Genomic DNA, 11,464 nt, shown 5'->3' with positions numbered 1-11,464 from the left:
CATTCCGCCTAGTTATGGTAGGTAGAAAGAACGTTCTTCATAAACAACTCGATCTCGACGCGCCACAAACCCCCCCCCCCCCCCCCCCCCCCCCGCACGTTGATCTCGTTCCCCACATACGTCAGTCGACTCGGGGCCTCGGCTAGGAGTTTATTTCTCTGCCATCTCGAACTCCGACACTTCCCAGCATTATCACCTCGCCTGCCCGCCCTTTAGGTTATCGTGTCCGCAATCTGGATTGGTGTCCTTGGATTTCCTCTATGGAATCTCAGCCGCTTTCACAATCTGAATCTCCGTTGGGTCAGCCGCCAGGCGGCGCTCCGGCGCACGAGGACACGGTGTCGAAATTCCAACCCTCGATGGTGGAGCAATTTGAGAGACTGGGGTCGTATCCGTTCAGTGATGATCCCGAATTTTCTCAAGGTCTATCGGTGATACTCGGTCACCCCAATGTCCCCGTGACTGAAACGGAACTCATGCGTGACGATGACCTAGTCCTACGGGCAAAATGCTTTTACTACTCAAGGTAGGCTTTTCTTTTCCACGCGAGCCAACTGGTGTTCAGGCTTACAGTGCTGATTCCTCCCGCGCCCTCTTTGCCCAGAAAAGAGAGGCTTGCAGAGCCACTGAACTTCCTAGATTATAAGGCTTGGCTACGAGTGTCATCGCCTTTAACAACATCCCCGGGTTCGGATGGGTTCAAGACCGTGTCTGAGCAAACCCATTCTCCCTCAAAGCAAATACCCGCACCCGCACAGCAGGAGCCGTCATATCCGTCCTCGTTTGCACATATAGTGGATCTCATCACCTCCGGTAAACCGGTCCCTGGCATCCAACAAATTCCGGACACGGTCTTAATGGGTCATGATACCCCGAGTACCAAGCCAAAGAGACGCAAGCCGTGGGAAAATGAGAGTGGTGAAACACACGATATGCGCCCAGTACAAGGTTGAAGAAGTTTGGGCATCGATGCGAGGTTTAAATCACTCGTGGCGGCCGTGTCCTTGGGAACGTGAGCGGAAAGGTTATGGAGCGAGTCCGTTCTTCTCTTACAGGTTCAGGGAAGTTTCGTAAATACTGTGAATTCCGTACTTTTATGGGAATAATAGTCAACAGGGTTAGGAATTGATCAGAAATGGGACGTAAAAGATGGCCATCGATAGGTAGACTCGCAACACGTAGTGCTCTCTCTGTAAACCAAAGCTTCTGCGCAAACAACCCACACTTGTACTTCTGGTTGTACTTCCGTAAGATTTTGACCATTTTAATGAAAAACGAATTGCCCGTTAATCAATGAGTCGACAAAAGAAACCCACTGACAGCTCTTTCCCTTCACTCACCAACGCACATTTTAACACCTTCATACTCCTCCAGTCTTGATTGCCAAAGATAAGGCTCAAAAGTATCCATGACATAGATATAGCGAAAGACGATGCTCTTGTTCGAAGATTTCGGGAGAAATAGAGCGAAAACCATACTATCAACGCCGTACCGGGATCGAACAACCGCTTACCCAGGATCCAGAGTCTAATTCTTTTTAGCGTATCCTTCCATATCAAGCAGAAATCTCTCTCGACCGGTTTCCCTAGCGAAAGGGTGGATAGCCAGGGTTCCATTGATTTCCGCGACCAAAGCGTGCTCCGTGTTGTCCTGACACCTGGAAGCGTTCATCGCCAAAGTTGTTGAAGCGGCCTATCTGTATGCCAGCACCTGGTCCGGGGCGTGTTGTATGAGATGGGTTGCAGCATAACATGGCCACGCGTGAGCCAAACTTTGATCCACGGAGCGAAACCATGTGCTTCCTGTGTCCTTGTTTAGAAACTATGCATGGAATTGAGAAAGGGGGTTGTCCAGAAGCATCTCCCCTTTGATATGAGGAAAGGAAGAATCAAGAAAAAACACTTTGAGATACCTTATATGACTTGCTACCAGCTCACGCTGATGAGGTGCAGCATTCATTAAGATCCATTGGATGAGGTAATTACCATACTGATCACCGGCAACTGCAGCATCTTAATATCCCGGGCAAAAAGGGATCGGGGTTTTCAAACCTACTATCAATCAAAGGCATTCTCGGCCGATCGGTGCGTCCTGTGCATACTCTGGCAAGATAACGATCCAAAAACTCAGAACCCCCGATCTTTAGGCATTTCTCTACTATTTTTGATGCGAATTGGTCCATGCTGTAATCAACTGCCCAGAGGACAATATGCTCGACGGCACGATTCTTGTCATGAGGGGCACCATGTTCACATATGTGCTGAATGCACCAGTTGCCGAACTGCCCATGAGCAAGCATGTCGATTTTTGCTAGTACCTCTTCAATTGCCGGGCGCTTTTCACATGTTAGTCTAATTATTCAGGAAAGTTAAACATGTTGCCGGTCACTATACCTTCTCATCCTCTACACAATTTTCAAAAATGTTCTGAACCACAAGACTACCGGTCTCTCCGAGAGCGACTTCATGCCACATCCCACGTAGCGCGTCATTGACTTTGACCATGATCTGGGGAGGCTCGCCACTCCAACGTAACTCAAAGAGCTTCTGCCAGACATGACAGGCATATCGGTGTATTACTGTTTCAGGGATTCTGCGCAAAAGCTCATGGACCATCATGGCCTTGGGCTCCTCAGGTACGCAATCAAACGCCTTTTGGATAACATGGCATCCAAATGGATCCATGCTAAGACTTAAAGTATTGCCTTTGATCGCATTGGCAATGGCTATTATTTGCTCCGGGGTCCCATGTTCGAAGCATCGTTGAACGAGAAAGTTGCCAAAGCGATTGATCATGAGGGGGTAAGCCTGGTGTACGATGGCTTCTATAATTTCGTACTTTTGGTCAACTGTTCCAACTTTGAGTTTCTGCTGAAGAAAGATAGAGGCTTGCTGATCATTGTTGCAAACGATCTTATCCACGATATATCTCCAGTCACAGGAAACATTTTTGTCCAGAAGTCGTCGATAGTTAAGGGGTTCCAGAGGCGAAACATATGTTTGGGTGGGATTCCCTCCGTCCTAAAAAGCCTAAGTCCTCATTGAAAAAAAAAAAAAAAAAAAAAAAAAAAGGTGAAAGAGTAATAGGAATAGGTTTTACTAAGACTCACCGGCGAGGATGCCCACGGTACAATGGTGGAGTTGGTTGCCGAAGTGAATTCAGCCGCTGTTGGAGAAAGCGGAGTCCCAACCGATTGTTGGTTATACGAAGGAACTGGATAAAGACCGACTTGTTGGTAATTGTTTCCCTGTCGGCCAGGTGGTGACCTAGAGGTAGGAATGCTCGGAGAGCCAGAAGTGAATGTACCCCAGGGAGAGTTCTGTGCTGGGAAGCAAGAACCACCACGACTGGATTGGGTGACAGGTCTGCGTGATCCGAAACCGGGTCCCTGCAAATATCGAGCTTGCTCCCCGGGAAATCTTGTGTCGAAAATATTGGGTTCGGATGAGCCGGAGAACACTCGCTGGGATCCAAGGGAAGCGCGCCCAGGAATGCTAGGGGCCTGGATTGATGTGCTCCATAGTCTGCTTGAATCCTGACCAAATGGGCTACAAGGAATTGGTAAGGCCTCGGCGTAGGGCTTATCAGGATTTGAGGCATTGGTACTCATGCTGAACGAGTGTTGCGTGGGCGAGATCCAGAAACCTCGGGCTCTGTTGTATGCTCCAGCGGAAAGTGCATCCGAGATATCTGACTGAGAGTCTTCTTGTCCATTCCATCCATCATGAAGTTGATTAAAAGAAGGGTTGGTAGCATTGAAAGCATTCTGTAAGTGGCTTATTGTCTGCTCAGTCACTTCACGGCCATTGAAGTCCCCTTCAGAAGGAGGGCCAAGAGCTTGATCCAAAGTATGTTTGATTACTCGTGTTTGAGCCAGCTCCTGTTCCTGCAAGGCGATTTTTGAGTTAGCAGCAAGCAACTCTTGCTTCAAGCGATACACTTCTGAGGCACCTGTCTGTGCAATATCTGGTTTAGCCGTGTCTATCAAAGCAGAAATATCGAATGGCTTGGATGCGGACGTGCTGGGGATGCTAACCAACTTGGCGGCATCCATATAGTTGTCCGGGATTTCGCTATTGCCTGTCAAAACGCGCTTTGCCCCGTCAGAGGAACTTTGCTGCTCGGATAGCTTGGCGAGGGCTCCCAGATCAACTAATGATTGGACACCTGTTGATTGAGGCCTGGGAGAGAGTTTGGCAAGTAGCTTCTCCATTTCAGAAGCCTCGGATAATGTGTTGGTATTCAAATGGTCGAGCTTCTGCTTCTAGGATTGTGAGATATTCGGAAACAATGGGATATGGAAAGATCTGACCTTATTTGATGGGTTATCACCAGTTTCACCAGCCACGGGCAGGAAGTTCCCTAATTTAGAGGACAATAAGGGTTCAAGGTGACCGCCGGAGCTGGCTATATTCTTTTTACCCTGCTTAAAATCGAATATTACAAGAACCGAGTCAGCCCCGGCTCCAATATTCACAGATATCGTAAACTCCTGCTGTATCAACTCACCGATCCTTCGCCGCCACATGATAAGCTTCTTTCGTCGATGCTGTCCTCAATGCTTCCATCGTTCAGAGGTACTACTCCGGTGTTCTTGCGGCTTGCATTAGGAGATCCTTTAGATGAAAAGGACATTTCGTCCTGTCTGATACCAGATTTTGCCTTGATTGAAGCCAAGGGGGTAATGCAAGAAAAACGGTTGGCGGGAGAAAGTCGAACCCTCGTTGCTGTTGAGACCGTCACACTTCCCAGAATGAAAGTTTAGTCACGTTTGATCATGAACTGACGAAAAGGCAATTAAAATGCGATAACAGGTGAAGAGATAGGCTTTATTTCAGGGCAGAGAGAGTCTCCAGATGGATAAGCCGTATCTAGAGAAGATATCGGAAGTTTGAACATTCAAAGAAATTGAGTCTTAGAAAGATAGGTTCCGGAAGTTGGAAACAAGACGACTGGGAAGTAGCAATGGAGAAATTCAAATGATTGCAGAGGAAGGGAAGAAAGAGGAGGGGAAGAGGTAGATGCAGGGTGAAGTTGAGGTAAAAGAGGGAGAGAAAGAGAGAGAGAGAGAGATAAAAAAGGGAAGGAACACTTGGTTGGCAGCCGGCAAGGAGAAAATTCTTGTCAATCGTTTCTGGGGTGAGGGGGAGCTTACACACTGAAATTGCATTTCTGTACCAAAAAAAGAAGGAAGTAAAGAAAGAAAAATGAAAACCTCTATAACAGTTGGGGATAGAAAACCGGCGTTGGGAATGAACCCGAAGGCCCTCAAGTCCGTGGGCATCTTCAGTACCTCCGAACCCTTTCTTTCTACTTGGTGGGGGGCATCATTCGAGTTTTCCAAGCAAATCTACGGTATTAGTACACTATAGAAAGCCAAACTCAAGACATTCGATTTATTTGTTTCGGGTTATTTTCAGTGCGGCTGAGGGTCAGCACTTATAAAGGAACCCGAGGATACTTGCCAGAATTTATCGAAATGCCCGGCAGCATATACTCCAGCATGTCCTTTCCAGCGGCAAGTATCACTTAGGATAATAAAATCAGGTTGGCCTACTCCAGTCAGTGAGGGGACAAGGCGTGCAGCTTGTTCCAGGCCTGTTATGTCCGCTCCCCATACCACAAGTTCGAGGCGTTCGTTCTCTAGCGGACGAAGGAAGAGCGCACCCATGCCAGCTTCGAATTCATAGCGAAAGTCAACGCAATTCTGGTCTCCTCCAAACACATCGTGCTGTTCAGGACCAAGATTAACAAGCGCCCTCTTCGATAAAACTAATTTGCCCTCCCCCACAGTGATTGGGAATCCCTTGAGCTCTGCGTGCGGTAGGTCATTTCCTAATGCAAGAGTCAAGACATTGCCATCTAGCCACTTTCGGTCTTTGGGGATTGCACGGGACACATTCCCGTTGCATGGATTTCTTAAGAATGAATCTGCACCAAAATATTGCAAGAGGTTGCGGCTGACTTGAAGTGCTATATGCCCAATCCCAGGCGAGCACGAGCCGATTGTGAATGGCCCTTCCGAGTATAAGATAGCATCCATTGCACCACGTTGGCGACCGTATCTTTGCGCCAGGCTCTTCCAAGTTTGGTCCTGGGACAATTTCCACTTCCCTCGTGCGTCCCTGAAAAACGAAGCATTCTTGTATCGGCCCGCGTTGACCTCGAGGTCATGGTTCGCACCATCGAGTACCAAAGACGTAGGCAACTCTATGCGATCAACGTTGCCTGAAATGTGAAAACGATGAATGTTCCGGGTCTCGAGATACCATACTCCCTTATCAGTGTCCCGTGTGACTTCTATGTGGCCGTTCACGTCAGGAGATCGGAGTTGATCGACAGTAATGCCACCCTTGGACGATATATACCCAGAGGACGGTATGGTCACTTTGAATGACGACGGAATCATTGGGTTGGATTCGGCATGAGTGTGTTCATCATAGAATCTCAAGAGGGCCGGGGTTGTCATCACCCCTTCATACCAATGGTTTTTTCCGGCTAATTCCTCGTATTCGGATGGCCAATGCTCTTGCCCTAGTAGTTGATGCATGAGGCGCGAATGATATACAGGTACATTGTCATCTATTGCACCATGCTGTTGTAAGACAGGAATACCAGCGATGTTACTCAACAACAATTCATGCCTATAACTGGAGCGTGACCTTTGGAGAACAGAGAAGAGTAACGGTTCAGATTCCTGCCACATAGTATAGGGCACGTAATCTACTTTATCAGCATCACAGTCGATTTTGACTCCAGTCATCAGAAAACATACTCTCTATCGATGAATACCCCGACACGGGTGCCAGGGCAATGACATTATCCGGGTAATGAGTGGCAAGGTGCCACGCCCCTTGGCCTGTATACATTAGTTAGCGAACGAAATATTCAACTTCATTGAAGACTTTCAGAAGGGCCCAGACCTCCGTTTGAATGACCGGTGACTACCCAATTGGCATGTGATAAGTTTGGCCCTTCCCAGTGGAGGTTTCTTATCCACTGTGGGACTGCGTCTATGGCAGCCTTGATATCAGACGAGCCCCATTCATCTGAAAGAATCAGTGATCACTTTATTTCATGTTCAACGAGCCCGTGGGTTTATTATCGAAGTCCCCAAGACTTCAGCTCAAAAGGATGGGGGGGGGGGGGGTGAGAGCAGTGAACTCACGCCAGTCGTCACCACTCCACGAGGTAACACCACTCGGGAACAGCATCCATGCACAAACCCCGTACGCGTCGTCCAGCATTTGACGTACTTGCATACTGTCAGCTTCGAGCCCTGCGCCATGGAGTCCCAGTATGACCGGAAGGGATTCGTGCCCGTGGCAAAGGTGTTCTGGCGGGGGGCGCAATATAGCATATGAAACAATGTTCGCGGGATGAAGGTAAGTGATTCGTTGAGCTTCTGACGAGCGCCTTTGGGTAAATTTAACCCTGAATGGTCGAGTACATCTGATCTGACCGCCTCCTTTGCGCACATTAAAGCATATTTCGACAGAGACCTCATTAGTCGGAATAGTTCCGGCACGAATCTGGAATATAAGAGGTCTGGTTTGGTATGAAGATAGATACAATGGCTTTCCCATGGTAATTTGCAGTTGATCGGCCTATCCAGGGGTTACCATGTTTCACACGATTGGAGGTTCCTTGAACTAACGTCGGAAGACTCGATGGACAGTACCTCGATTGGATCAGGGACATTGTTTTGCACATTCACTGATGCCCATGAGCTCGCAAGTGTCCCATCGGTCATTTCTGGTATGATCAGACTTTGCTCGTCCACTGTAAGAAAATCATGGCGTATTTGTGCTTCCATTGCGACCTCGATCATGGGTTCTCCTATACCACCTAAAGCCCGAACATCACGAACTAAGCGCAGTTCTATCACATTATCGCCTGGCGGCAGACTCAGTATAAGCGGAATTTTGTGATAACTATACAAATCGCCACCAAAATATCGTTGACCATTGATGGAGATCTCTAGTAGCCCATCCGTAAAGATCGCAATGTTCTGATTGCTTCCACTGTTCAATCTCAAGTGACCGCGCGCCCAGGCCTGATATTGCAACCCAGGCCATCCGTAGACGGAGGCAAGATGGTCCCAGTCTATGTCGGGGAATGTCACTACTAGCTTAGTTTTTGCTCGTTCCGAGGAAGAGCCCGATGTGTTAGCTGTAAGCAGCCCCCATTTAGCAGTGCCATTGGGAGCAAGAGCACTGTCGAAGGCCGCACTAGTATTGAAAGGCAACGTGGAGAATCCACCCTGGATTTCGAGCGGGTCTGCGCCCCAAACGGACTCTGAGGATATACGTCATGAGTATACAGAGGAGTACGGTGGGAGAACTGCAGGTGCACCACTAACCTCGTGTGCCACAACGAAAAGGTCCGAGGACTTGCCAATCCTCGGAATACAAAATTTCGGGGGCGTTTTGGCCAGGCAAGGCTTTGCTAAGCATCCAACGGTCTATGAAGCCCAACCTGGCTTCGGGAATACTTGCGGTCAATTCAAAAATCGAAGCTATCATAGGAAGTAAGAAGAGGTATACTAATGAGGATTCCATGTTGAGGGGAGGACTCTTTCAATAGTCAGCACGGCCGAATTTATCCTGGTCTACCATCTGAATTTCTCGGAACAGTTCTTCGTAGATGATGTTAATGTTGACTGAAGGAACCCCTCCTTTCGATTGTTCGGCCGGGAGCTGATCACGTGAGTCGGTGCTGCAAGAATGTAGGGAGTACGGACTAGGTAATGTAGTATGTACTACTAAGGGACTACTGAGGGACTTACAGTCCCGAGGAAAGGTAGGTACAGGTAGTAGTAGGTGGTAGATACGACGTAGGGGAAATTATAACGTATACCGTAGAGGTATACAGCATATCATTCGCCCTCGGCTCCAATCTACGGGACACCACGGACTAGTTACTCCTAGTTGGCGACTGGGCGCCACTACCCAGGGGATTCGTCATCAACCCACGCTGCTTGCTTACCTTACCTGCGGTACTCCGAGCTTGCTACTCCGTACACCTTTGGCCCTCAGGGAAACCCGCAAACGTTACTACCTACGGGATGGATACTTGGGTTTCAACCCTTAACCCCCGCTCAGATCGATTCCTTAAACCACCTTTCCCGAAAAAAGAGAAAAAGAGACATACATGATCTCGCAAACTGATTGAGACATTCACTCCGTTTCGTTATCTGACCCAACCGCCGGGTTCGATTCTTAATCCCACGACGGCGCCACTTTTAGCATAGATTTTTTTTTGGCACCGGGGAGATGACAACAACCACCGTAACTGGCTCCGGAAGACGCGCATCTATACGACAACCAGAGCTGCACGCGCCAGCGAAAACCTCCAGTTCTCAATCAATGACTAGTCCGGTGGACAAATTCCCACCCTTTCATGATGAATTATACGATACAACGGAGACGCGCGAGCCACAATACCCTGCCTCTTCTATCAGATATACGCAGAGCGATCGCTGGGAACCGCGGAAAGCAAATTATGCTCCCCAGGAGGTCGGAAATGATCTACCAAGGAACTCTAGGCACAAACCAAGAAAAAGTATCAGCGAGGCAATCAGTACTATTAGAACACGCAATGACAGCGTGAGCGCCAACGCTCAGGAATTGGCCCAGGCCCTCGGAGCACCGGTCTCTTATAAACTGATTGTAAGATAAATCCAACCCGCCTTCTTTCCTGGATTGTGGCTCATTTCCGTCTAGGTTCTCTGCCTCGTCTGGTATCTCACCTCCGCCGTCACCAACACGTCCTCAAAGTCTATACTAAATGCCCTTCCAAAACCCATCACTCTTACGATCATTCAATTCGCCTTCGTGTCAATATGGTGCTTGCTACTCTCATACCTTGCAACCGTACTTCCTTGGCTCAAACAGAATGTACCGGCCCTCAAGAATGGCCTCCGCTACCCATCACGAGATATCATCGGGACCACACTGCCGTTGGCAGTTTTCCAGCTTGCAGGCCACATACTCAGCTCCATGGCGACCTCGAAAATACCTGTATCACTGGTGCACACTATTAAAGGACTATCGCCCCTTTTCACTGTCCTCGCATACCGCATGTTCTTTCGAATTCGGTATGCTAAAGCCACTTATCTATCGCTTATCCCTTTGACATTGGGAGTCATGCTTGCCTGTTCCACGGGGTTCTCAACCAATTTTTTTGGCATAATGTGTGCACTTGTCGCAGCTCTAGTTTTCGTTTCTCAGAACATATTTTCCAAGAAGCTCTTCAACGAAGCTTCTCGTGCAGAATCCGAACCTCACTCCTCGGACCGACCCAAATTAGACAAGTTAAACCTGCTTTGCTATTGCTCTGGTTTAGCCTTCATCTTAACTTTACCGATCTGGGTCATCTCAGAGGGGTATCCTCTCATCTCGGATCTTTTGCAAGACGGTGTGATCTCTCTATCGGGCAAGAAGAATTCCTTAGACCACGGAGAGCTCTTTCTCGAGTTTGTCTTCAATGGGGTGTCACATTTTGCTCAGAATATCCTGGCCTTCATCTTGCTATCGATGATATCGCCGGTGTCATACTCTGTTGCGTCTTTGGTCAAAAGAGTGTTTGTCATTGTCGTTGCGATTGTATGGTTTGGCAGTTCCACTACGTATGTACAAGCTTTGGGGATTGCCCTTACTTTCCTGGGACTGTACCTCTACGACCGCAATAGCCATGACGATTTGGCAGACCAAAGGGCAAAAGCCGATCACTTTCGCGCAAAAGAGGCCATTCTGCCCTTGAATGTCTCGGCGAACAATGCACGGAATACTAGTGAGTATGACTTCTCATCTGTGAAGAAATCGGGCCAACCCATCCCGGATGAATCATCTTCCGTCACAAATCATCCTAAAAAAGAGGACGATCGACCTGGTCACATCCGCCCACGGGGAAACAGTACTGCTCGGAATTGGCTGCCCCCTGGCACCAGGCAAGAGACAACCTGGCACCCGAATGACTCCTAAGCAGTCGTCCCCCTCCTACCCATTCTTGTCCGTTAATTTTGGAACCTCGAAGCGTATTACTGGTGGATTATCGTACGGGATGCGGTCTGCAAATCGTGAAAGACATCCTTATTACAGTGCAAAGACTCAACAGATAGGTAGATGTAAAGATCCAATTTACCTTTTTCTTGTTTTCTTTTATCTTCAGTCGAACGCAGCCTCTCGTACCATCCAAGGACTTTTCATGAAAGCGAAGTATCTACGTCGTAAACCGTGATTTGACGAGGCCTTTCAGAATTAGAAGTCAAGGATACAATAAATTTGGGAGTCTACCATAGAAAAGTATGTTGAGGAATGGACCCATGTCTCGAATACCAGGGGAAATTGGCTCGGCTCTGGCGAGATACATAGATTGGGGGTAAATGTTAGAATGTTGCCGCTGTCAGTAAAGAACTAGACCTTCATCAGACAAAACCATCATCAAATGACAATGGAGATAG

At 48.2% G+C, this 11,464-nt stretch overlaps 5 protein-coding genes across 5 annotated transcripts; 2 read left to right on the top strand and 3 right to left on the bottom strand.

The window, feature by feature from the left end:
* Positions 1-124: 124 nt before the first annotated feature.
* Positions 125-1,142, top strand: P170DRAFT_418765 (DUF5572 domain-containing protein). The gene is made up of 2 exons (XM_024847237.1): positions 125-526; positions 605-1,142. Exons 1-2 carry the CDS (start codon positions 261-263, stop codon positions 951-953), a joined length of 615 nt encoding a protein of 204 aa, XP_024698401.1. The 5' UTR covers positions 125-260; the 3' UTR covers positions 954-1,142.
* P170DRAFT_459610 (pumilio-family RNA binding repeat protein) lies at positions 1,097-4,635 on the bottom strand (the record flags this gene model as incomplete). Its single annotated transcript, XM_024851880.1, has 7 exons — positions 1,097-1,802; positions 1,913-2,003; positions 2,056-2,335; positions 2,394-3,020; positions 3,110-4,264; positions 4,313-4,423; positions 4,510-4,635. The coding sequence occupies 7 exons, from the start codon at positions 4,633-4,635 to the stop codon at positions 1,586-1,588; spliced, it is 2,607 nt and encodes an 868-aa protein (XP_024698400.1). The 3' UTR covers positions 1,097-1,585.
* A 781-nt stretch (positions 4,636-5,416) lies between these two features.
* P170DRAFT_451196 (uncharacterized protein) lies at positions 5,417-8,456 on the bottom strand (the record flags this gene model as incomplete). The annotated part of the gene is made up of 7 exons (XM_024851173.1): positions 5,417-6,723; positions 6,776-6,859; positions 6,924-7,049; positions 7,169-7,402; positions 7,463-7,607; positions 7,718-8,298; positions 8,363-8,456. The coding sequence occupies 7 exons, from the start codon at positions 8,454-8,456 to the stop codon at positions 5,417-5,419; spliced, it is 2,571 nt and encodes an 856-aa protein (XP_024698399.1).
* A 576-nt stretch (positions 8,457-9,032) lies between these two features.
* P170DRAFT_394385 (putative ER to Golgi transport protein (Sly41)) lies at positions 9,033-11,134 on the top strand. Its single transcript, XM_024846058.1, has 2 exons — positions 9,033-9,671; positions 9,726-11,134. Exons 1-2 carry the CDS (start codon positions 9,276-9,278, stop codon positions 10,983-10,985), a joined length of 1,656 nt encoding a protein of 551 aa, XP_024698398.1. The 5' UTR covers positions 9,033-9,275; the 3' UTR covers positions 10,986-11,134.
* P170DRAFT_71441 (uncharacterized protein) lies at positions 11,019-11,402 on the bottom strand. Its single transcript, XM_024855346.1, has 2 exons — positions 11,298-11,402; positions 11,019-11,223 (listed from the first exon to the last, which is right to left on the bottom strand). The coding sequence occupies exons 1-2, from the start codon at positions 11,298-11,300 to the stop codon at positions 11,053-11,055; spliced, it is 174 nt and encodes a 57-aa protein (XP_024698397.1). The 5' UTR covers positions 11,301-11,402; the 3' UTR covers positions 11,019-11,052.
* Between the last annotated feature and the right edge of the window lie 62 nt (positions 11,403-11,464).

The sequence above is a fragment of the Aspergillus steynii genome (assembly GCF_002849105.1).
Source record: "Aspergillus steynii IBT 23096 chromosome Unknown P170scaffold_11, whole genome shotgun sequence".
Lineage (NCBI taxonomy): Eukaryota > Fungi > Ascomycota > Eurotiomycetes > Eurotiales > Aspergillaceae > Aspergillus > Aspergillus steynii.
The sequence above is the reverse complement of the archived record's forward strand: the minus strand, read 5'-3'. Positions and strand labels throughout refer to the sequence as shown.

Excerpts from the sequence above, each read along its gene's own strand:
- P170DRAFT_418765 (XM_024847237.1), top strand. The coding sequence starts at position 261 with ATGGAATCTCAGCCGCTTTCACAATCTGAATCTCCGTTGGGTCAGCCG. Across the intron at positions 527-604 it reads AAATGCTTTTACTACTCAAG|AAAAGAGAGGCTTGCAGAGC; the intron begins GTAGGCTTTTCT and ends CTCTTTGCCCAG.
- P170DRAFT_394385 (XM_024846058.1), top strand. The coding sequence starts at position 9,276 with ATGACAACAACCACCGTAACTGGCTCCGGAAGACGCGCATCTATACGA. Across the intron at positions 9,672-9,725 it reads CGGTCTCTTATAAACTGATT|GTTCTCTGCCTCGTCTGGTA; the intron begins GTAAGATAAATC and ends ATTTCCGTCTAG.